The 26,107-nt window shown below is 40.8% G+C and overlaps 1 protein-coding gene and 1 long non-coding RNA gene across 4 annotated transcripts in view; one reads left to right on the forward strand and one right to left on the reverse strand.

Annotated features, from left to right (window-relative positions):
• Positions 1-26,003, forward strand: UBA3 (ubiquitin like modifier activating enzyme 3). Of its 3 annotated transcripts, none has more exons than XM_075998835.1 (18): positions 1-65; positions 270-311; positions 2,551-2,671; positions 4,814-4,894; positions 8,982-9,064; positions 12,813-12,893; positions 16,053-16,096; positions 16,954-17,018; positions 17,335-17,490; positions 18,200-18,302; positions 18,498-18,611; positions 23,006-23,059; positions 23,555-23,591; positions 23,677-23,758; positions 24,111-24,211; positions 24,668-24,731; positions 24,825-24,879; positions 25,221-26,003. In XM_075998835.1, the coding sequence occupies exons 1-18, from the start codon at positions 46-48 to the stop codon at positions 25,307-25,309; spliced, it is 1,392 nt and encodes a 463-aa protein (XP_075854950.1). In that variant the 5' UTR covers positions 1-45; the 3' UTR covers positions 25,310-26,003. The 3 variants fall into 3 exon arrangements, with proteins under 3 accessions (XP_075854950.1, XP_075854951.1, XP_075854953.1); XM_075998836.1 differs by having other exon boundaries at positions 9,003-9,064; XM_075998838.1 differs by lacking the exon at positions 270-311 and having other exon boundaries at positions 24-65.
• The window catches only part of LOC142865607 (uncharacterized), a 311,557-nt gene that overhangs the window by 231,025 nt on the left and 54,425 nt on the right, over positions 1-26,107 (reverse strand). The window lies entirely within an intron of this gene.

Below are 26,107 nucleotides of genomic sequence, written 5' to 3' on the forward strand. Positions count from 1 at the left end.
GCCCCGCCCCGCCGCGAGGGAGCCTGGGAAGAGGCGGGGAACAATATGGCGGATGGCGAGGAGCCGTAAGTACCGGGGCCCCGCGGGCGCGCCGCGCCGGGCCGGGCCGGCCGTGAGAGAGCGCGGCGGCGGGCGGTTGTCGCCGCCGCCGCCGCCACCCGGGTCCCCACCCGCCCACCCCCGCCCCGTCCCCTCGCCCCCCACCTCCTCGCGGCGCCCCCAGCGTGTAGCGTGATGCTGACCCTTCTTTTATTCTCTCTTTCCTTTAGGGAGAAGAAAAGAAGGAGAGTAGAGGAGCTGCTGGCTGAGAAGTTAGTGCTGCCGGGAGGCCGGGGCCCTCTCCGGGGACCCCCGCCTCCCGCCCCGGCCCGGGGCACCAGCCGCAGCGGCCCGGGGGGCTGGGAGGGGGGACCCGTCCCCTGACCCCTGACCCCGGTCCCGCGGCCCGGCTGCGTCGCCCCGGCCTCGCGGGGGGCCCCCCGGGGCGCCTGGTGTCCCCCTTTTTCCTCCACCCCAGATTGTCAGGGCGGTGACCTTGTGCAAAAGGTCCTTAATGCACTTAAACTTGACACACGGAACTGGCCCCATGCCTGGCCTTTTTTTTGGGGTGCCCCTTCCGTATGCACCGAGAATCAGTGGTCCTCATTGCAAACTTTTTTTTTTTTTTTTTTTTACCCCTTTCCATCCTAATTTGTCCCAGTAATTGCAAACTTTTAATGAGAGCTCTGTATTACAGTCAGGTGCTGTGTTTATAATAAGCACTTCACTCATTTCTGGAAAAAAAAAAAAAAAGAAAAAAGAGGGTGTTGCCTGCAGACAGCTCCCTTTCCCCATTTTGCTGCACAGCCTGTTTCTTCTTATCAGATGCTTCAGTTTTGTGCGGGCGAGACAGATCGAAACAAGTGTTTGATAACCTGGCCAATGCCAACATTAATTTCCTCTGTCCCCTCCCTTTAATGCGTGGGAGCATAAAAAATAAAAAAAAAAAAATAAAATAAAAAAAATGCTCTTGCAGTGGGCGTGGTGAGTTGGTAATTTTTATGTCCATTCTCAGCAGCCACTGCTTTGGCCTCTTTAGGTTGCCCCCTCAGAAAGCTGAATTTCAGCTGCGAGAGGACTTGGAAAACAAAGTTTAGTTTCACTTTTCCTTCCCGCCTTTTATTTATTGGCCTTCCACTTTGGCATAAAAATGGACAGTTGAAAAGTTCGGTGCTTGCTATATGCCAAGTGCTACCGTAACTGAGTCCTCCGTGTGGATTATCTCTTTACCCCCGTGACCTTAAGAAGTAGCCTGTGAGCAACCTACAGATGAGGTTTATAGCTATTATAATAATAATCTGCTCAGGGTCACCATGCTATTAATCATGGGACCAAACCCAGCTCTGACATGAAAACCCTTGGTGTTTGTTGCTAGATAATACTACTTGGTCCCCTCTGCAAACATTGGACTTTACTAATATATTTGCACCAAGTAGAAAATAACATGCATTTTGTGGAGGAGCCCTGCCCTTACTCAGTTGTATGTTCTAGAAGATTTCTAGAACAGTCATGCCCGCCTGGCATAATTGTAACCTAAAATTTTTTTGTGTGTGTCGTCTAGTGGCAAACAAAACCCACCTCACAGTATCAAGAGAGCCTTTTTTGAAAATTGTGGCCTCTATTTCTTTCTGAGAAAAGTGTGCGAAGGTTCCTCTCACCAAAAATGATCTTTAAATCACACCTTTCAAACTGGAAAGGGCACATAAGTAGCATTCAATTTGAAATAATCGCAATTCCGAGAGTGTGGGCCTTTTTTTTTTTCCTCCCTCCCTGTATCTGTTATTTCCCGATGTAAGTGTGTTGAAGGAACAGGTCGGGGAAGTTTGCAGTCATCTTACACGTAAATACCAGTCGTAGAGAAGTCCATGTCTCACCCCTATACTGGTGTCCCAAGTTTGATCTTGGATTTCTTTAGGAACCCACAAACGTGGTGGACTGATTTATTTCATCAAATGGATGAAATGGAAATTGGAACCTGTTCAGTTCTTAACGTTAATCATATAATAGACAAAAAATTTGAAAGCATAACCACGTTGAATATTTCCTTTTTTTTTTTTCCTTGAGACAGAGTCTCACTCTGTTGCCCGGGCTAGAATGCTGTGGCGTCAGCCTTGCTCACAGCAACCTCAGACTCCTGGGCTCCTCCTGCCTCAGCCTCCTCCCGGGTAGCTGGGACTACAGGCATGCGCCACCATGCCCGCTGGCTGATTTTTTCCATATATTTTTTAGTGGGCCAATGAATTTCTTTCTATTTTTAGTAGAGATGGGGGGTCTGGCTCTTGCTCAGGCTGGTCTCGAACTCCTGACCTCGAGCCATCCTCCCGCCTCGGCCTCCCAGAGTGCCAGGGTGACAGGCGTGAGCCACCACCGCGCCCGGCCAACAGTTCCCTTTTTATTTGAGCAGTTCTGACAATGTGGTTTACCTTATCACTTGGGGGAGACCCGTGATGGTTGGTGGGTGTGGCTTTTTCCTACTGATCTTTGCAGCTGAGTTTACTGTGTTCTGTGCAGAATGGCTGTGGATGGTGGGTGTGGGGACACTGGAGACTGGGAAGGTCGCTGGGACCATGTAAAGAAGTTCCTCGAGCGATCTGGACCCTTCACACACCCCGATTTCGAGCCCAGCACCGAAGTGAGAAATGTTTATTTTTAAATAACTGTGTGTTCGTAGCTGTATGTTTCAGACAATAGAATGCTTCCTTTTTTTTTTCTTTTCAGTTTGCTCTTACAATAATGAAAATACTAATAACATTGCTTTGTGAAGCCAAGACATACCGAAGCGAGTACTCACAGCTGATTTTTTATGCGAATGACGGACGTTCGAGTCGTTTTCGTGTTTCTCTTGAAGTATAAATGGAAAAATTTTCGAGAGAAAAATAAACTTCATTTGAAGATCTAAGTCATACTTAGAAAAATTCCAGCTTCAAATGATTTCTGAGACTCCCTTTTTGTAGCGCTGCTGTGGAAAATTAATTTTGATGGAAATAAGGATGTATGTACCTGTTTGAATTTTGAAATTTAGTTGAGACGAGCATCTCAAGCATTGAATATAATTAATTACATGTTGAAACTTATGCCAGTGCTGTAGAATACAGGCATAGAATTCTGGACTGATAGTGTCTGACTTAAAGGAAATGTTTAATTATATATGATTTATTTTTTGTTACAACGTAGGAGAAAATATTCTTTTTTTTTTTTGAGACAGAGTCTCACTTTGTTGCCCAGGCTAGAGTGAGTGCCGTGGCGTCAGCCCAGCTCACAGCAACCTCAGACTCTTGGGCTGAAGCGATCCTCCTGCCTCAGCCTCCAGAGTAGCTGGGACTACAGACATGCGCCACCATGCCCGGCCAATTTTTTCTATGTATATTAGTTGGCCAATGAATTTCTTTCTATTTATAGTAGAGACGGGGTCTCATTCTCGCTCAGGCTGGTTTCAAACTCCTGACCTCGAGCGATCCTCCCGCCTCGGCCTCCCAGAGTGCTAGGATGACAGGCGTGAGCCACCTCGCCCGGCCAGAAAATATTCTTTATATTAAATCTTTATGTCCTTATGTGTTTATAAAGAGATACTATTTTAAAATACTAATATTGTGCTATTCCTAAAAATTAATGTGCAAACCTCTTGTATTTGGCCCAGGGTCTCATCTGAATAACTTTTCTCCTTCACTGTTAGACAGAATTGATAGTATTAATTTTGCCTTTCTTTGGACAATACTCCGTATTTGCTTGTGCTTCTGAAGGTTTTTTACCTGATAATTTAAGATTGTTACTTCTGTTAAATGATTGTTTCAAGTTGTATTTCTGCTGACATGGTATTTTCTAAGACTTTTATCTACTTTTCTTCCTGCCATCTTGTGTTTTGTAAGTTTTGCTCACTGTATTCAAAAACAGCTGCTTTTTTTTTTTTTAATTTTAGTGTACTATGGGGGTACAAGTGTTAAGGTTACTTATATTGCCCATGCCCCCCTCCCCCCTAAAAGCAGCTGTTTTGTTCTTACCTTATTCTTTTTAGACCTTTAAACACTTTTTGGAGTGCTTGGTCCTCTGTTTTTAAGATTTTAAAATATTCTTTAGGAAGTTCATTAAGTAACTGAATTTGAAGCTTTGTTTTTTTTTTTTAGACAGAGTCTCGCTTTGTTGCCCAGGCTAGAGTGAGTGCCGTGGCGTCAGCCTAGCTCACAGCAACCTCAAACTCCTGGGCTCAAGCGATCCTCCTGCCTCAGCCTCCCGAGGAGCTGGGACTACAGGCACTCGCCACCATGCCCGACTAATTTTTTCAATATATGTTAGTTGGCCAATTAATTTCTTTCTATTTATAGTAGAGACAGGGTCTCGCTCTTGCTCAGGCTGGTTTCGAACTCCTGACCTTGAGCCGTCCGCCTCCCTCCGTCTCCCAGAGTGCTGGGATGACAGGCGTGAGCCACCAAGCCCAGCCCTGGCCTAAATTTGAAGCTCTGTATCCCCTTTCAAAAATTAAAAACAAAACAAAAAACTAGGGAGACTTTTTCTTGTTAAAAATAGTCTTTTAATTTCATACTATAAAAGTCAGTTTAAAAACATTAAAATTGAAACTCTCTGGGTTCATTAGGGTTTCAGAATTTCTGCTTCTAGCTAATTCATAAATTTAAAATAATTGATCAAATACAGTGTCTGTTCTTTTTCCTTAATTGCATTTTTCATGGAAACATCAGAAACTATTTTAAGATTTGTTTCTTTATTGATAGTCTTTATGGTTGTCACCCAGCCTTTAATATGCCTTTTCTGTTCTTTACAGTCTCTCCAGTTCTTGTTAGATACATGTAAAGTTCTAGTCATTGGAGCTGGCGGCTTAGGATGTGAGCTCCTGAAAAATCTGGTAATATATGTATTTATGTATAAAATGTGTATTTTTTTCTTCTTTGTGATAAGTAAACCTTGCTTTTCAGTCATACTGGGCAATTTGTTTACTGGGATTGTTAAGCTTTTAAGTTTTTGTTGGATAAGTATAGCAGATCACATTGCAGACAGTAATTAAAAGGATGCTGTAACTTTGGGAATTTTTAAACTCCAGAGCTCTCAACTGTAAAGTCATTGATAGAATTGCTTACTTCCATTTTCTTCTCTGATTTTTTTACCAAGCAAATCTTGGTGCTTCCTCTTAGAAAGCACTCATTAACTTCAGGGAAGTAAATAACAAAGCTAGCTAGTAATTCATATTTTAACGTGCAGTTTCAAATAATTTATTCTTTTGCTTTCCCAAATAACCCATTAACGTTGTAAGGCATCGTCCCATTGTAGATAGAGGGGAGACTTGGAGGTGTAGGAGCATTGACTGACTTGCTCAAGTTCTGGATTATAGTGATGTCCTTTGACCCCAACCCAGGTCGGCAGTTCTTAATGAAGTGTTCTTTTTCAGTGAGCCATTAACATTAGGTCATTAATTGACCTCATGAGACGGTGATTTTTTTTATGACCATACAATAGTCAACTTTTAGACTTGGGAAAACTAAACCTTTCGTGAAGCTGTTTCCATGTATTATTTGGAAATTCACAATTAAATTAAATTAATTGGTTTCCTTGACTTTTTATAACCAGAGAATAGCTGTTTCTAAGCGTTTACGAGTCCATCTAACAAAAGCGAGTAGGGGAAGAATTGCTTTAGAGCTCTCGTATGCCGGGTCTCTCATTGCTGTGTAGAAAAGTGGAAATACTGGGGTAGACGTCTCACAAAATGAAGCAGGTCGCGGCCTATTTAGGTCCTTTTGTTAGGCTGTTTAGACTATTTGCCGGCCAAAAGGGTCAAACTTTAAATGTGAACATAGGCACATTAATTTTGCTAGGAAACACTAAGGTCACCCAAGTGAAGTTACAAAGACATAAATATGCTTCTCTGTATTTAGTGCTATCTATGCTAGATTCCCTGAGAGCTGTAGATCCCCAGGGTCTCTGTCTTCAGAGAATTTGAAGCTACACTGGGGAGACGAGTCTCACACGAAGTAAATGGCACCCACTCTGGGGTGTGGTGACCCCACTCTGGGGAGGGTGCCAAGGTGGCAGCACCTTGTCAGGCATAAGCACTCCAGCAGTGTGAGAACCAGGGACTTAGAGAAGGGAAGGGTCGATGGAGGCTGGCAGTGGTTTTTGTTAGTTGCTATGTATGTACAAGTTCCCTAAAGCTTAACTTTTTCCATTTTGGAGCCATCATTTGCAAACATAAGGTTCACTAAGTGTAAAGTAATTGACGATTAGATCTGGGGATTTGTCATCAAGCAACTCAAGGAGTGGCCTTGTTAGTTAGTTACTGCATTTTAATGACGCTTTACACAAAAGAAGAAAACTAAGGGTTTTCAATTTTATTACTTACATTACTTATTTCACATATAAGCACATAGGAGAAATACATGTTTTTTTTGGTTTTTTTTTTTGAGACAGAGTCTTACTCTCTTGCCTGGGGTAGAGTGCTGTGGCATCAGCCTAGCTCACAGCAACCTCAAACTCCTGGGCTCAAGCAATCCTCCTGTCTTAGGCTCCCAGGTAGCTGGGACTACAGGCACATACCACCATGCCCGGCTAATTTTTTCCTCTTTTTGGTTGTCTGGCTAATTTCTTTCTATTTATAGTAGAGACAGGGGTCTCGCTCTTGCTCAGGTCTGAAACTCCTGAGCTCAAGCAGTCCTCCTGCCTCGGCCTACATGGCATTTTCTAAAAAATTGATTGTAAGCCCCTCAGTGTTTCATTCTTAAAAAGAGAACGTGACGTTAATATTATTGATGGAGCACATATCTGTTGAGTGTCTGCCCCCATATGTCAAGCACTGTGTTAGTGTTAATGACGTGTTACTGAATAATGCAGATAGTTGTTTGTATTCGTGGAGCTCACTTTATAGTTGAAGGGAAAAGACAAGTAAAATATATAGTATGTCAGATGGTAATAAACACTGAAGAAAGGAAAGATGAAAGATAGGTGGCCTGACGGGCAGGGAAAGAGTTTCCAAAAAGCTGCTGTTTGAGTCTAGAGGAGAGTAAATGCGACATGGAGATACTTGGAGGAAGAAGAGTCTAGTCAGAATTGCAGGTACGAGAGCCGAGGAGCGGGAGCGTGCCTGTCTGTTCAGGGACAACACGGAGGCCATTAGGGCTGAAGCACAAAAGCGGGTGAGGGGGCACTGTTGGAGAGGACATCGGAGAGGTAGTGGGAGGTGGAGGGGCTTGGGGTGAGGATCACAGGAGGCCTTGGAAACCACCGTGAGAACTCCGGTTTTCTCTCTGAGTCCGGACGTCGTTGGAGAGGTCTATGCAGTGAGTGGCTCGGTTGACTTCTTTTAGCCCAGGTCACTGAGGCCAGCACTCTGGCGGTAGACAAAAATAGGAGCAGGGAGAGGAAGCAGAGAGACCAGCTAGAAGACTGCTACAGTCCTCTAGACGGGATGACAGGGACTGTGTGCACTCGCTGGTGGCATTGGAGGTGGTGAGAAGCGGTCAGATGGCAGACACGTTTTGAAGATGAGACCCACAAGGATTGGGTAGTGGATGTGTTTGTTGTGTGCTGTGAGAGGAAGAAAGGGGTCAAAGGTGACGTCACAGGGTTGTGCCCTGAGCGCCCGGAAGGATGGAGGTGCTGACGTGAGGAACGCTGGGAAGAGAGCAGGCTTGGGGCTGGGGGTGATGGTAAGCAGGGACGACCAAGTTTAGTTTTAGAGCTGTCGAGTCTGAGATGCCTTGTTAGATGGTCTGGCTTTAGCTTGCAAGATCGCCTGAGATCAAGGGCACTCTGGGTTCTGGCCAGCAAAGCAGGAGGAAGAGCTGAATGAACTGGAAATCGGTTCGTTAAAAGCTTCCAAATTCTTCTCCTGAGTGTGGTGACCAAGTGAAGAAGGTGTTTTCAGGTAGAGGTGGCGCCCCACCTGCCAGGTACCTCTGAAGTTGGTACGGTCGGGGAGACCGAGGACTCGTGGTCGGCAGCACAGAGGTTATGGGTGGCCTTGACCGGGACAGCTTTGGTGGAGGTGGTGGGAGGCGGGGGCGGGAGCTTGCCTGGAAGAGGCTCGGAGGAATTTGAGAGCACAAGTGACAAGTGTGACAGCTCTTGAGGGTCTCTTGCTATAAAGGGGGGGGGGGTCATAGAAAAACGGGAAAATTGTTATTAAGTGATTTGATTGTTTAAGAGTAAACTGTCCAAGACCAGAAAAGCATAATTAGTTACTGAGACTTAATTTTTTTTCAGTCTTTTGCCTCTACTGGTTCGTTTGAGTGTGGTAATAATATTAGAATGTGTGGCAATGTTATTGAAACCCAGCAGGTTTTGTGTGTGTGTTTTTTTTTTTTTTTTTTTTGCTTTTCCTTTTTTAAATTGCTTGCTCTTGACTCAGTCCTTTTGAGATACTCCTTTTATGTGAGCAGTGTACATATGTTTGTGTTCTTATATGTCTTATAATAATTACCATTTCTGAATTGTGGCATGTTTAACGTTAAGTAAAGCAAGATAAAGCTTGTAGAGATCGCTTTTAACACTATTCTGGAGAAAGAATAGCAAGTATAGTTAACCGGTAAGACTAATAAAATTAAAGTACCTATCAACAGCATCAAAGCAACAAACTTTACAAATGTGTTGATGGAATTATATATATGTGTGTATATATATATAATATATATTATATATAAAAGTTATATAAAATAACTATATATATAAAAGTTATATAAAATAACTTTAATTTGTAGAAATTTTGACTTTTCTTTCCTTTTTTTTTTTTGGTTATGGACTATTTAAAACTCAGTGTTTATGCATTTTGGACCTTTCTAAGAACCCTGAATTTTATATACCTTTTAAGACTCTTTAGCCATTGAATACAGTTACGGAGGATTTATTACTGAGAACTTGTAGACTCAGGACTACATTGAAAACAAATCTTAAGTTTTCAAATGTGAGGAGACTTCTGCTTAATTGGATTGTTTTTATTCTGACAGGCATTGTCTGGTTTTCGACAGATTCATGTTATAGACATGGACACTATAGATGTTTCCAATCTAAATAGGCAGTTTTTATTTAGGTAAGTTTTAATATTTTAGTGTTTTTTTTTTTTTAACTCTGATAATCATTTGAACTTGAATACATTGCAGTTTAATATTTTTTAAAAAACTACTGAGAACTTCTGTGAAGTGGGAAGTGTGTAAAGTAAATTGTAAAGTAATTGTAAAGTAAATTAAAAACAAAAAACTACTGAGAGGATAGCACTAATATTAAAAACAACAACAACAACAACAACACCAAAACTACTACTCCCATTTTAGGTAAAACTTCTGCAAGAAAATTTTGGGCATTCTGGTGATAGTAGTTTTGTGAGCAGATATATACATTTTTGGTTTTTTTTTTTTTTTCCCCAAAGAAACCTGCTTCCAAAAGTTTATGTGATTTTTTAGGAATACCCTCAGAGTAATTGTGCCCAGTAGATAGGAAAGAGCACAGCTCTTTTCCTCCAGTTGGTGTCTGAAGAGAATAGTAGCCGGAGCATGAGGCTGGTGGGGAGGATCGGTGGAGGCTCGTGAGCCGAGGTTTGAATGGTGGCTCCGGAGCAGTGCAATTGTGGAGGAGTTTGAACTTCTTGTACAAGAGAAAGCCTAGGACCCATCCAGATGGAACGAAAGGCACAATTACCGTAGACATCAGCGAAATACAGAAGGACAAACCATCAAGGAGTGCTTTGCTAGAGATGACTTTATTTTATTTTATTTTTTTATTTTATTTTTTTTTTTTTTTGAGACAGAGTCTCGCTTTGTTGTCCAGGCTAGAGTGAGTGCCGTGGCGTCAGCCTAGCTCACAGCAACCTCAAATTCCTGGGCTTGAGCGATCCTTCTGCCTCAGCCTCCCGAGTAGCTGGGACTACAGGCATGCGCCACCATGCCCGGCTAATTTTTTATATATATATCAGTTGGCCAATTAATTTCTTTCTATTTATAGTAGAGACGGGGTCTCGCTCTTGCTCAGGCTGGTTTTGAACTCCTGACCTTGAGCAATCCGCCCGCCTCGGCCTCCCAAGAGCTAGGATTACAGACGTGAGCCACAGCGCCCGGCCTAGAGATGACTTTATAAACCGGAGGTGGACCGTATGTGCAGGCTTGAGGAAAGACTCACTCGTGAATTTAATATATAGCATTTAGGGATTTGAGTGGCTTGGATGGAAGTGTCTATTTGGTAGTTAAAGAATGTAGATATGGAGAGATAATAGACTTTCTCTTCTCTCTCTAGTTACTAGGGCACCGGCAGAAAGTGCTCAGATAGTCCCGGGTGTGCGGGGATAGTTAGCAGATAGTTGAGTTGAGTTAGCAGAAAAGGTAACAATAAAGTCTTGAACAGGCCCCAAACCTCCCTTTTATCTTTTTTTTTTTTTTTTTTTGAGACAGAGTCTCACTTTGTTGCCCAGGCTAGAGTGAGTGCCGTGGCATCAGCCTCGCTCACAGCAACCTCAGACTCCTGGGCTCAAGCGATCCTCCTGCCTCAGCCTCCCGAGTAGCTGGGACTACAGGCATGTGCCACCATGCCTGACTAATTTTGTCTATATATATATATTAGTTGGCCAATTAATTTCTTTCTATTTATAGTAGAGATGGGGTCTCGCTCTTGCTCAGGCTGGTTTCGAACTCCTGATCTCGAGCAATCCTCCCGCCTCGGCCTCCCAGAGTGCTAGGATTACAGGCGTGAGCCACCTCGCCCGGCCTCCATTTTATCTTTGTGTAGGTTTGTAGAAAGACTGAAGTATAGATTCAACTAAGTCAAGTTGATGAAGTATTGTGATTGCAACGTGACCTCGGTATTTAATTTTTTTTTTTTTTTAGCCCTTGACATTTCTCTTCTTTGTAGAAAAATTTGTGGGCCATTTCCAGTCTGACAAATTTTGAGTGTGTGAATGTTCTGAAAAAGACACCACTGAATTGATTGGTTATTGATAACAAGCCACATGCCCTTTAATTTGTGGTTAAATGGTTAAAGATGAGTGTTTATGATGTACTAAGCACTTTCTGAACTATCTGTGTATTGTCTCGTTTAATCTCAGAGCAACCCTCTGGGTAGACCCTTATTTTTAAGATTAAGTAATTTGGACAGGGTGTCCTTCAAGGATGATGTTTGCGAAAGGCCGTTTTATTTAAAGTGCAGTCTCAGGTGGAACAATCTGATCCCCTACCCTGGAGTGGTAGATAGTAGTCTCCACAGAAACCTCCTGGTTCTTTTGTTTGGGATCTACTGTGAAAGTACATGAACTACATAAAAGACCCTTGGAAGTCTACTTTTTTTTTTTTTTTTTTTGAGACAGAGTCTCACTCTGTTGCCCAGGCTAGAGTGAGTGCCGTGGCGTCAGCCTCGCTCACAGCAACCTCCAACTCCTGGGCTCAAGCAATCCTCCTGCCTCAGCCTCCTGAGTAGCTGGGACTACAGGCATGCGCCCCCATGCCCGGCTAATTTGTTTCTATGTGTATTAGTTGGCCAATTAATTTCTTTCTATTTATAGTAGAGACGGGGTCTCGCTGTTGCTCAGGCTGGTTTGGAACTCCTGACCTCGAGCGATCGATCAGTCCTCCCGCCTCGGCCTCCCAGAGTGCCAGGATGACAGGCGTGAGCCACCGCGCCCGGCCTGGAAGTCTACTTTATCCCCTTTCCATACCCGAAGAGATGTCTCTGTGCAGATGTCTGAATGCAGTACTGAAATCAGGTCCTCCAGTTTATAGCAGGGCCTTTTTTTATACAAGTTAGGACAAAGTGAGAATAAAACACTTATTCAAAGTGTTTTTTTGAGAAAAAACAAAAAAACAAAAAACCCGCCTGATTTATTAGAAGAAAAATTGGCTTGTTAAAGTGTTTTTCTTTGAAATTGCAGGTTTTCCCCAATAAGCACATTTGATTTGTTATTTTCGTTTAATTTGAAAACGTTTACTCTGTGCTAGATACAAAGGAAAGCAAAGAGAGTAAGAATATGGTCACTCTCTTCCAGGCGTGAATAGTAGGTGTGAGAGGCATGTGTTTAGCAAAAAATGTGGTACGGAAAAAGTAATCATGGAGCTCTTACTGTGTCCACTTGAAGGAGTGATTCTTGTGAGAGGAGAATATAGAGCTATTAGGAAAGAAAATACCATTCGTACTGAGATTGGAAGAGGGAATTCATGTTCTTTTCTATCTGTATCTCTGGTTATTGCCTAGGAGTGACCTTTTGAGGCTTCTTCATATTTTTAGCTTCTTGAACATTTTGGTAACATTTGCAATTTTAGATAATGCCTTTACAGTTACTCCCTCTTTAAAAACAGGGTTACAACTTCTTAAGGGACACAGCATTTACTGCTTATTCAGCACACACTGAAAGAAGGGCTAAATGATGGTGTGTGTTTCAGTCCAGACCTGCACAGTGACTTACACTTTGAGGTTCTGGGGTTCAGGGTGGATACTTGGGGGGCTTTGAGGCTGGGATAATTTTTTATACTGAGAAATGCCACAGTGGGCAGTGGCTAGGAAACGTGCCATTATTATGCTCCACCTAGGGATAAATTAACACTATTCTGATTTTCACTTAGGAAATACTTAGACTTATCTAAGTATTTGGACCCTCAGAAAGGGTTGACATTTAAAAGCAAAATGACTATTTATGAAAAGTTATTACTGATAGAAAAATACTTAAGTAAAAGTGTTCCTTCTAAATATCCTGTAAATAGACTCACTGTGCATTTGTTTTTACGTTTGAATGTAGTAATAAATTGTGTGGATCATCTAGATTTATGTTATGAATGATAATTTAAATATAATTTTTCCTCTAGGCCTAAAGATGTTGGAAGACCTAAGGCTGAAGTTGCTGCGGAATTTCTAAATGACAGAGTTCCTAATTGCAATGTAGTTCCGTATCCTTTTGATGGAAAGAATTACTTATTTTTTAAAGCTTTTGTTTTTTTTTTCTTTGTTATAAAAAGAGATGTTTTAGCAGAGAATACAGATAAGCAAGAAGGAAAAAAAACAGCAGCAGCGGTAACCTTATTACTGAGATAATTGCTGATAACATTTTGCTTTGTATTCTTCCAATCTTTATGGTTACGTAAATGTGTTTTTTGGCCCTCATTTTAAAATTTAGCTTATGTAGCCTATGTCATCATCTACCTTTATTTTGCATTACTGCCCTTAATTTCCCCATCAATTGCATATCTCCTTTACTAGACTGTAAGTTCCTGGGCTGGATCAGTTAATCATTGTCCCCTTACAGTAGTAGACAGGGTAGGTCAGTAGATTATTAGTGGATCAGTGTATTATTAGCCACATGGAAGGTATGTCAGAATAAATTTATTTTCACAAGAAATATATGTTTTTTTAAAAGAAGTATGTATACTTTTATTTTGGGATTTAGATCTGGAGAAGTTTTGGTATTTTATAGAAAATCAAGAGATGAGATTTCTATGTAGGAAATCCCACAGAACACAAAAGCCAACATACAAAAACCAATTGTGTTTCTGTATACTAACAGTGAACTCGTGGGAACTGAAATTTAAATACACAATGCCATTTACAACCATTCAAAAAAAAGTAGTTAGGTGTGTGAATCTAACAACAACATTTGTGTAAGATATATACTGCAAACTACAAAATGCTGATGGAAGAAATCAAAGATCTAAATAGATGGAGAGATATTTTGTCTTCAAGATTCAATATAGTGGCTCCTCCTTCCTCCTCCCTCCTCTTCTCTCCTCTTCCCATTAAAAAAAAAAAAAAAAAAAAAGATTCAATATAGTGAAGAAGTCACTTCTCCCCAAATTTGTATACTTATTTTTTATTTTTTGTTTGTTTTTTGAGACAAGAGTCTCGCTTTGTTGCCCAGGCTAGAGTGAGTGCCGTGGCGTCAACCTCGCTCACAGCAACCTCCAACTCCTGGGCTCAAGCGATCCTCCTGCCTCAGCCTCCTGAGTAGCTGGGACTACAGGCATGTGCCACCATGCCCGGCTAATTTTTTCTATATATATTAGTTGTCCAATTAATTTCTTTCTATTTATAGTAGAGACGGGGTCTTGCTCTTGCTCAGGCTGGTTTTGAACTCCTGACCTCGAGCAATCCGCCCGCCTCCCAGAGTGCTAGGATTACAGGCGTGAGCCACCGCGCCCGGCCAAATTTGTATACTTGGATACCACAGTTTCTGTCAAAATCCTAGCAACAATTTTTGTTGATATAGACAAGATTATTCTAAAATTTATATAGAAAGGCAAAGGAATACATGAAACAGTTCTGAAAAAGAAGAATGAAATGGGAGGAATGACTGTCCAACTTCTAGACTTATCATGTAGCTACAGTTATGAAGGCTGTTTGGTATTGTCAGAGATCACAGATAGACACAGATCAATACAATAGAATAAGGAAGCCAGAAACCGCCCCTGTGGTATGGCTAATTGATTTTTGACAAAGGTACAAGAAAAGCTCAACAGAAGGATAGACTCTTCAACAAATTGTTCTAGAGCAATTGGATATCCACAGGCAAAAAGAAGAATCCTGACGCAAACTTCACATCTTATAAACAATTTAACTCAAAATCAATTGCGGGTTTAAGTATAAAACTATAAAACTTTGGAAGATAGCACAGAAGATATTTGGGACCTAGGACACGGTAGAAAGTCCTCAGAAGACATCAAAAACATGACCTATAAAAGACTGAGTGTGTGTGGGGGACGGGGACATGGGCAATATGTGTAACCTTAACACTTGTACCCCCATAATACGCTAAAATTTAAAAAAAAAAAGAAAAAGACTGAGTGTGGTGGCGTCTACCTGTAGTCCCGCTACTGGGGAGGCTGAGGTGGGAGGATCGCTCAAGCCCAGGGTTCAAGGCTGCAGTGAGCCGTGCATGTGCCTGTACATAGGCATTGCTCTCCACTGCAGACAACACGGCAAGACCTTGTCTCGGAAAAAAAAAAAAAATTTTTTAAGTAATAAAGCATGGCCCATAGAAGAAAAAAATTGCTAAATCGAACTTCATCAAAATTAAAAACTTGCTCTGTGAAAGATCTGTGAAGGGGATAAAAAGACAAGACTACCAGACTGGAGAAAATACTTGTGAAGCAGCTGACAAAGTCGTATCTAGAATGTATAGTAAAATGAACACTCAAAACTTAACGGTAAAAGTTCAATTGGAAAACGGACAAAAGGCCTATTTTACTAAAGAGGATGGCAGAAAGCCCACAAAAACATGTTCGACATCATTCGTTTATAAAACGGGGAGTTAGGAAAAAAAAGTTAAACAGCCAATTAAGACCACAATGAGACATTATTACTTATTAAACTAAATTAAAAATATAGTGGCAATATCAAATGCTGGCAAAGATGCAGAAAAACTGGATCACTCATACATTCTGATGGAAATGTGAAATGGAATAGTCATCTGGAAAGTTCTTTGGCCATTTCTTAAAAATGTAAGCATATGATTACCCAGGCATTTCACTCCTGGGCATGTGCCCCAGAGAAATGAACACGTATGTCCACGTACAGAAACCCATACACCAGTGTTCACAGCAGTTCTATTTGTAATAGCCAAAAATGCTTTCCTGGGGCTTATGGTTTTATATTAAAAGTAGAAAGTATATCTTCTAACAGAGGCTTAAATATAACGATATGGGGGTTCAGGGATGAGAAAAACTAAGTAGTTGGGAGAGGAGTGGTAGAAAAGTTTTGACAGAAAGTAGAGCAATTGGATATCCATAGGCAAAAAGAAGAATCCTGACGCAAACTTCACATCTTATAAACAATTTAACTGAAAATCAATTGCGGGTTTAAGTATAAAACTATAAAACTTTGGAAGATAGCACAGAAGATATTTGGGACCTAGGACACGGTAGAAAGTCCTCAGAATACATCAAAAACATGACCTTGTGTTCATTTAGTCAGATTGCTTGAGTTCCTGTGCTTTGAGTGTTGATTACTTATTTCTTGTTTTAAACAGACACTTTGAGTTTGTTCCTTACTGCTTTGTTAAATTCATTTTAGAGATTAAAGACTTAGCAGCTTAAGTTCCTTTACTTTGTATTCAGACATTTCAACAAGATTCAGGATTTTAATGACACTTTCTATCGACGTAAGTTATTCACTTGGAATTAAATTCTCACCAAACTCTTACATTAGTTGGTGCTTAGTTGAAGATTGCTAGCTATTTTAAGGGTGTTTCTTTGGTTGCTTTCCTGTTTCACTATTGGCTTTTTTTTTTTTTGGAGACAGAGTCTCGCTTTGTTGCCCTGGCTAGAGTGAGTGCTGTGGCGTCTGCCTCGCTCACAGCGACCTCCAACTCCTGAGCTGAAGCAATCCTGTTGTCTCAGCCTCCCGAGTAGCTGGGACTACAGGCTTGCACCACCATGCCCGGCTCATTTTTTCTGTATATTTTTAGTTGTCCAAGGAATTTCTTTCTATTTATAGTAGAGACAGGATCTCACTCTTGCTCAGGCTGGTTTTGAACTCCTGACCTCGAGCGATCCGCCCGCCTCAGCCTCCCAGAGTGCTCACTATTGGCTTTTCAGTACAATTGTTGACAGACTGAAAAGAGAATTCCACTGTTTTAGTTGATACTGATAGCTGCATTTTTCTATGCTGACTTAGATAAGAATTACTCAAAGATTAGGAGCTCTAAGTGTGTGTGATTATAAGTGCTTTTTTTTTGTTGTTGTTTCTAAGTGAATTTTTTGTGCAGCTTTTTTTTTTATTAGTCTTTTTAGAGTAGTTATAGGTTCACAGTGGAAAAATTGAGTGGAAAAATTTTGAAATGTTGAGTTCTCGTAGAGTTTGCTATTTCCACTGACGCATAACCTTCCTCACTGTCAACATCCCGTATCAGAGTGGTGCATTTGTTGTAATTGGTGAAGCTACATTAAGACATCATTGTGCAACTGCGTCTTTAAAATCTACACTTATTTATTTATTTATTTATTTTTTTGCTTGTAGAGTTTCATATTATTGTATGTGGGCTGGACTCCATCATAGCCCGAAGATGGATAAATGGCATGCTGGTAAAGACTTTAGTGTCGTTGTGTTTCCCTGAAGTTCTTTTGCTGCTGCTGCTCTTGACATTGTCAGAAATTAGGACTGTCATTCGAATTTGATAAATCAGAATTTATTTAAGTTTGTATTGAGTAGATGCACTTCACCATTTGTTGCCAGTCACCGGTTTTCAGGTGAGGCCACAGACTGTGACACTGTCATCCCCTGATTTTGATACATTAGCACCGAGCATCACAGCTGACTCACAGAATTATCAGAAAGCATGCTCCTTTTAAACAGTTCTTAGCCCCTTTGCCTTTTAAACCCTTCAAATTATTTTCCTAGATCTCCCTTCTGAATTATGAAGACGGTGTGTTAGATCCCAGCTCCATTGTTCCTTTGATAGATGGGGGGACAGAAGGTTTTAAAGGAAATGCCCGGGTGATCCTGCCTGGAATGACGGCTTGTGTCGAGTGCACGCTGGAGCTGTACCCGCCACAGGTGACTAAAAAAACACCTGCATTTATTTTATAGTGTCTCGCTTCAGGAAACTAGGGATGGGCGAGTAAGTCTAGTCAATAGTTAGGGTTTTTTAATTAGGAATAACTATATTTTAAAAACTGTGTCAAGAAGAAAGAGAATTGATTTATTACTACGTCCCAGAAGAACTGCTCGCGAAGAAAGATCATTTAAATGAGAAATTTTGCTCTGTACGAGCTGTATGTCATAGTTCCGACACTATTCTGTCTTCTCATACCTCATTTCTATTAACTTTTTATTTGGGGAGTAGGGATCAAGTGTAATTACAAAGCTATATGTTGAGATAAAGCTATAATCTATTTGGCTCTCACCGGTACTTATTTCAGATTATTTGATAACCTGTTTAGCCCTTTTCTTCTCATTGTGTAACAAGCCTTAAATGTATACACCTTAGAACGGGGCAAACCTATCCTTATGGGCAGATCAACCTAAGGGAAGTGACTCAGATGATCCCTATTAGTTTTAGGAGCATTATTAGTGGTACACAGTGTTTTGCTTACGTAAGTGTAGGGCTAAAGCAAATCATAAGAAACTGTTACAAAACTATTTCACTCTAGTAGAGTCAGTTAAAAAAAAAATAAAGTGTCACAAACTAGCTCATAACTAGAAGACACATGTTAAAATAATTCATCATTTAAAATTCACTAAAGAAGGACTAACTTTGTTTTAGGTTAATTTCCCCATGTGCACCATTGCTTCTATGCCCAGGCTCCCTGAGCACTGTATTGAGTACGTGAGGATGCTGCAGTGGCCCAAGGAACAGCCCTTTGGAGGTGATAAACCTAATTTGATACTCCAGAGTCACGTAAAATACATTGTTTTCTATTTTATTCCTTTGGATAATTTCATCACAAACAAAATGCTTTATGATTACATTCTTCTTCTTCTTCGTCTTCGTCGTCGTCGTCTTCGTCTTCTTCTTCTTCTTCGTCGTCTTCTTCTTCTTCTTTTTTTTTTTTTTTTAACAGAAGGGGTTCCGTTAGATGGAGATGACCCCGAACATATTCAGTGGATTTTCCAGAACTCCCTGGAGAGAGCGTCACTGTATAATATCAGGGGTGTCACATACAGACTCACTCAAGGTAAGTCACTGAATTAGTGTCTTGGGATCATCCTTTTAGTTTTATGGCTGGGGATGCTTTGGGGGGAGTAATCAATAAGTGATTTTAGGCAGTACCATCCATTGAGGTTTAGGAAAGGTACCATGGAAGTAGTTACCGGGAGGAAATGGTTCCTCCCAGGGTAGGAGGAACCAAGTTCGGCGGGATCCACACTACTTCCTAGCAAGGGAGGATGTGACACAGTCACTGAGTCTTACTTATGTAGGACTGCAAAAGGCCATAAGCCATCCCAAGTCAAACCCTCCGTTTGTCTTTCTTTGAAGAGGAATTCCTTACCTCTTGGGGACAGTCTTGTTTCACATTTGACAAGACTATTGGACAATTATTATATAAATTGAGCAGAAATCTTCATCTTGAGTTTGGTTGGAGTATTGTCCCAGTAGCATATATAATCTAATTCCCTTTTTTTTTTTTTTTTTTTTTGAGACAGAGTCTCACTCTGTTGCCCAGGCTAGAGTGAGTGCCGTGGCGTCAGCCTGGCTCACAGCGACCTCAGACTCCTGGGCTCCAGCGGTCCTCCTGCCTCGGCCTCCCGAGTAGCTGGGACTCCAGGCATGTGCCACCATGCCCGGCTAATTTTTTCTATGTATTTTTAGTTGGCCAATTAATTTGTTTCTATTTATAGTGGAGACGGGGGTCTCGCTCTTGCTCAGGCTGGTCTCAAACTCCTGACCTCGAGCGATCCTCCTGCCTCGGCCTCCCAGAGTGCTAGGATGACAGGCGTGAGCCACCACGCCAGGCCCCACTGCAGTTTTAGATAATAGACTTCTGATAATTGGTGCAGTCTTAAAGGACGTAGGTTTTTTAGTTTTCTGTTTGTTGTTGACATTGATGTTGTATTTTTGATTCTTTGTCCTCTAAAATCTGGGTGTTTTGTCCACATATGCAATTTCTAAGCCACCTATTATAGATTTGGCAGTTTGCGGGGGGGGGGGGTACTTTTTTTTTTAATCCAAGTATAGGTTCTTAGGAATTTATTCTTAAAATTCAACCTGTTGTTTTCTCTTTATGTATATCCTGCCATCTTACCTGGTCTCCCCAGCTTCCTTTCACCTGCTGTTTTGATAATCATATCCCTTATTCCTTCTCCAAATATATGATCACAATTTTTAACAAGACTGAACTGTCTGAGAACAGGCGTCTAAATCACACCTCTGGTCAGGCCCTTTTAGGGTTATCTCATTCGGTTAATCACACCTTCTTGAGCACTTTATGTTTCTTTGTCGGTTTGCAGGGCTGTGGGGAAAGCCCTGCCCAGATGCTGTAGCCTGGAAATAGTGTCCTCCGCGCCCTCCCAGTTGCCAGGCTAGTCATCAGCCACCAGCTGAGGCTAGTCCAGCACGGCTCACCTCAGCAAGAGTCACGCTCGGTCACAGTGACCAATGCTTCCGATCTATTTATAGCTCATCCTTTCTTGTCCAAGATCATTACCAGGTTCACCAGAAAGAGCTTTGTCATTTTTTTAAAAAACCTGCCATTTCTCTTCTATGATTATTTCGTTATACTTACTTGTGGTCAAGCGTATCATCTGAAAGTTCCATTTATATTCACCACTTCTTGCTCTCTGCACTGCCCCTGTGCCGGCCTGCTTTGTGTTGCTCCAACACACCGAGCTCAGGGGCACCACAGGACTCTAAGTTCCTGTGCCTGGAGTGCTCGGTCCTTGGAACCCCTCAGGGCTGGCTCCTCTCCCTCAGGTGTTTGCTCAACTAAACTCCTAATCATCCAACCTAAAATGACTTCTGAGTCGTCCACTAATTTTACCTTTTTATAATTGCTCAGAGATAATCAATGGTAGCCTCATTTCCTGTGCAAAGAGTATCTCGCACTTGCGCTAGCCTGCGTCCCTGCTCCAGGACCGTTGCCATCGCTGTCCACACCTGTGCTCTTGCCTCAGGTCATTGCACGCCTGGGCCTTTCTCCGGGTTTAGGTTTCAGCTAGAATTTTCACCTCCCCAAAGGAGGCCTTCCTTGACCATTCTGTGTAAGAGACTGACCCCATCATTGTCACCCCAACACGTACCTCATCTTATTTATTTTCTTCATTGCACTCTTCAATATCCGATGTATTTACTTGCATGTTATCGCCCCCATCACAGTGGAAGCTTTGTAAGGGCAGATGCTTTTCACAGCCACTGCTATGTGTAAGAACAATGTCTGGGCCAGGCATGGTGGCTCACACCTGTCATCCCAGCACTCTGGGAGGCCGAGGCGGGAGGATTGCTTTGAGCTCAGGAGTTCAAGACCAGCCTGAGCAAGAGCGAGACCCCATCTCTAATAAAATAGAAAGAAATTAGCTAGACAACTAAAAATATATAGAAAAAATTAGCGGGGCATGGTGGCGCATGCTTTTGTAGTCCCAGCTACTTGGGAGGCTGAGGCAGGAGAATCGCTTGAGCCCAGGAGTTGGAGGTTGCTGTGAGCTAGGCTGATGCCATGGCACTGTAGCCCAGGCAACAGAGTGAGACTCTGTCTCAAAAAAACAAAACGAAACAAAACAATGTCTGGCATATATAGTACACATTTGGTAATTGTTAGAATGAACAAATGAATTCGGTTTGTCCGGATTAGGAACTATAAACTCATTTCAGTATGTAGGTCTCATCCATCCTCCCATACTTGTTACCAGGGCTCTTTGTGTACTTTTCAGTCTGATAAATGAGGATCTCAACGGGGAGTATAGAAGCAAAATTGGAAGTGACGTAGCTTGAGCATATGCATTCTATGATGATTTTTCCTTTCTCTCAGTATAACAGAAAAATGTCCTTTCTGCCCACTTCAACATTTTTGATCAGAGGTTGGAGGAGGAGAGGAGGGGAGTCTTTGTCGTTTTGGCAGTGCTCTTGTTCCACGGTGTCTCTTACACACTGTGACCACCGGACCCTCCTTCAGTACTCCTTGTTCTCCGCGGTTCACCGGAGACCATCCAGTTTAACTGTGAAGAGGTTTAGCTCTTCTCTCTTCTCCCTTCTCTGAAATTGCACAGAATCATACGGCCAGAATCAACTTTTTAAAAAAGTTTTCAAACCTTCTTAACTTTCTTTCATGTCTTCTTAGATATTTGCCTTTTTTTTTCCCTGAAGCTTTTGAAACCTGCTGACGTCTGGAGTCCTGGAGCTCGTTTGGGAGTGCTCCTTCACACTCCCAAGATAATGTGGCTACTTTTTCCTGAAATGAACAACTTAAAGATAGTTATAAAGAGGAATATTTATTTGTACTTAAAAATAGTTTAAGGTGGGGCTTTGTTTATTCTTTTTTTTTTTGGAAACAGGGTCTCGCTTTGTTGCCCAGGCTAGAGTGAGTGCCGTGGCGTCAGCCTCGCTCACAGCAACCTCAATCTCCTGGGCTCAAGCGATCCTCCTGCCTCAGCCTCCCGAGGAGCTGGGACTACAGGCATACACCACCATGCCCGGCTAATTTTTTCTATATATATTAGTTGGCCAATTAATTTCTTTCTATTTATAGTAGAGACGGGTTCTCGCTCTTGCTCAGGCTGGTTTTGAACTCCTGACCGCGAGCAGTCCGCCTGCCTCTGCCTCCCCAAGTGCTAGGATTACAGGCGTGAGCCACAGCACCCGGCCTGTTTATTCTTAATATGTGAATACCGACGTGAAAAACGTGGGATTGAAACAGAGAACTAGGTTTAGTATTTTGTATAGCTGTGGTTGTAAAATAAAAGACAGTAAGGGGTGGTTTTTCTTTTTCCTGTTAATTTTTGTGAATCAAGTGGCTAAAACTGTTACATGAGAAATAATTAGGTAACACTTAATCTTCATGATGTATGCATTAAGAATATGAACTTTGGCCGGGCACAGAGTCTGTAATCCTAGCATTCTGGGAGGCCGAGGCGGGAGGATTGCTTTGAGCTCAGGAGTTCAAGACCAGCCTGAGCAAGAGCGAGACCCCGTCTCTACTAAAAATAGAAGGAAATTAATTGGCCAACTAAAAATATATAGAAAAAATTAGCCAGGCATGGTGGCACATGCCTGTAGTCCCAGCTACTCGGGAGGCTGAGGCAGGAGGATCTCAAGAGCCCAGGAGTTGGAGGTTGCTGTGAGCGAGGCTGACGCCACGGCACTCACTCTAGCCTGGGCAACAAAGCGAGACTCTGTCTCAAAAAAAAAACAAAAAGACTAACATGAGGCTGTTACGAAAATTAAAGTTTCTTATTTATTCTTTACACTATAAAACACTCTAAATTATTAGCTGTTATTATTATGTTCTTGTTTAACCTTTATATAAAGTTTAGTTGAGAGAGTTTACTTTTCTTTGCTACTGTAACTTAATAATCATACTTTCTAATTTTACTGTTTTTAAAAGAAATGACCATGTTTTAATTGATATATTTTTTTTAGGGGTAGTAAAACGAATCATTCCTGCTGTCGCTTCTACAAATGCAGTCATTGCAGGTAAGGAAAAAAGGCCAGCACTTGGTTTCTTTTCATTCCTTTGGTTTTTGGTTCAGTATCTAAATTGACATTTCTGTAGCTACTTGTGTTCTAAGAATTCGTTATCTTCTTAGACGGGTTGTGTAATTAAGCTGTCCAAAAAAACAACAAGCTATTGGTCTTTGCATATTTTTTATCTTACATTATGTCTTAGGTAAAGTTCTCTGCAGTAAAGGGACATTTTAGTCAATAGTCATTTTAGTCAGTTTCCTTTTTAATCAGTATTGGAGGCTATTCATTATTCTGATAAAGAGGAAGAAAAACGTTGTGATGTTGCCAATTTTATTGAATTACACAAAAGAAATATAAAGTTTGTTACTTTCTCAGTTTCTAAAAATAACATATATATTTTAAATCAGTAGCCATTGTAAATTTTTCTATTTTGATTTGTAGCTGACTTTTTAAGTTGTCTGATTTTCATTGAGTTAAAACACCTTTATTTTCCCCCCTATCCAGCTGTGTGTGCCACTGAGGTTTTTAAAATAGCCACAAGGTAATGGGTTTCATTTTTATACGTGATGCAAGTCCGTATTTCGACCTGGCTTGATTATATAAAGACGAACATTTTTTCATTACAGTGCATACATTCCCCTTAACAATTACTTGGTGTTCAACGATGTAGATGGGCTGTACACTTACACGTTTGAAGCAGAGAGAAAGGTTAGTAGTATTAAACTAACGAAACATTTTTCATCATGTATATACTTTGATTTTTAAATATTAATTATTATTTAGAAATTTGGACAAAAATTACCCACATCCTAAGTATTTTTCTACCTTCAGAACCATACTCACTGTGTATCTATGGTTGTACAGCCTGAAATAAATAACTGTATAATATAAAGTCATTTAGAAGAAATGGTCTATTTGTAAAAAGCAGATTTTAAAGCATAAAATTTTTTTTTCGCAGGAAATATGCATGATTATAAAGCTTTATTTTCATTTCATTGTTTATGAAGGGACCAGTGTTGGTGCATGTGCTGCTGTCATTTGTTGTGTTTTGTGTATGTAGGAAAACTGCCCAGCTTGCAGCCAGCTTCCTCAGAATATTCAGTTTTCCCCGTCAGCCAAGCTACAGGAGGTTTTGGATTATCTGACCAACAGTGCTTCTCTGTAAGTGTCCTTGATTCACCCTTACGTTGTTAAAATTTTTTTTAATGATTTTAAAACTTTAAAAACAATAATTTCTTTCTTTTCTTTTTTTTTTTTTTTTTTTGAGATAGAGTCTCACTTTGTTGCCCAGGCTAGAGTGAGTGCCGTGGCGTCAGCCCCGCTCACAGCAACCTCAAACTCCTGGGCTCAAGCGATCCTGGGACTACAGGCATGCGCCACCACGCCCGGCTAATTTTTTTTCTCTATATATTAGTTGGCCAGTGAATTTCTTTCTATTTATAGTAGAGATGGGGTCTCGCTCTTTGCTCAGGCTGGTTTCGAACTCCTGACCTCGAGCAATCCTCCCGCCTCGGCCTCCCAGAGTGCTAGGATTACAGGCGTGAGCCACAGCCCCCGGCCAATAATTTCTTTTTATAAAGATGATGTTTGATGCTTTTTTGTCATGATTATGTTTAGGCAAATGAAATCTCCAGCCATCACAGCCACACTAGAGGGAAGAAATAGGACACTTTACTTACAGGTGATCAATGTTCATCTTTTATCTGTTTTGGAAAATTATATTAGTTTAATTTCACTTTAATATGCCTTACATTAAAATAATTTTGTTTTCTAGTCAGTAACTTCTATTGAAGAACGAACAAGACCAAATCTCTCAAAGACATTGAAAGGTATTTTAAATAAGTATATTTACTAATAGTTTTCTTTTTTGTTTCCATTTTCCTTTTTTTGGTAAAACTAATAAATGCTTGTTATAGATTTCCTTTTAGTGGCTTTATATGTGATCAGATCATAATTGCTTATATCTTTAGAAATGATGATAGAATTAATTGTTCTTTTAGCAAGAATATTAAAAACTCTCTTAAGAAATCAAATATTACCTTGCTCAAAGAGAACTGGATTTTGATCTTTATGTAGACCATTCATACTACTCTATAGTTTGTGTATGTGTGCACTGTTGTCTTTTTTGTTGAGTTTTTTGCTTGGTTTAATTATATCCTTTCTATTTTAGAATTGGGGCTTGTTGACGGACAAGAGCTCGCGGTTGCTGATGTCACCACACCACAGACTGTCCTGTTCAAACTTCATTTTACTTCCTAAGGAAAATAAATCTGCATATAATAGAAAACTTATGGAAAAATATACTTCACAGATGCTAAGAAGTTTAATTGATGTCATTTTTAGCAGTAGTGTTGCTGGAATTTGACCTTTTTTGTATAACAAACCACTCTTTTTTAACTTTATAACTTTCCCTGGAAGACAGGATTTGGGGGTTGGTGCTCATCAGCATTTTCGTTAATAATATGGGAAGCGATGGCCGGAGAGAGAGATTATGAGAAAAGGTACTGCTTCTTTTGGAGGAGGCAGCCGTCCTCTTGTGTGAATTTTGTTATTATGGTCAAAGAGTGCATTCCTCAGCTTTCATTTGAGGCCCCACATATACAAAAGATGTCCCTTTAAAGAAAACAAGGAATTATGTTTTAAATGACATTAAATATTACAGCCTGACATCTGGAGTATATTGAACATAGGCTATATCTTGATTTAATATTCATTTAATTGTGGTTGTCCAAATGAATATTAATTATTGCAAAGTTTATCTTGTCCACAATAACTTGTAAAATGGTGTTATAGCTGAATAGCTGAGCATGGAAATGGGAAATATTTTCATGTGTTTATTTGCAGTGCCATAGAGGCCAGTATGCATAATATTAAAACCAAGACATGGCTGTTTAAAAATTTAATGTTTAAACAGTTATCACTGATGCTTTTGCACTATTTATTAATAAAATCATATATTGTCTACTTTCGTCACTGAAATTTTTAAAAGTATATAAAGGAAACTAAGTAGTTCCTTAGTAATGTAGGAATCATTTTTCAACGTGTAGCAGAATTACA

The sequence above is a fragment of the Microcebus murinus genome, chromosome 30 (assembly GCF_040939455.1).
Source record: "Microcebus murinus isolate Inina chromosome 30, M.murinus_Inina_mat1.0, whole genome shotgun sequence".
Classification (NCBI taxonomy): domain Eukaryota; kingdom Metazoa; phylum Chordata; class Mammalia; order Primates; family Cheirogaleidae; genus Microcebus; species Microcebus murinus.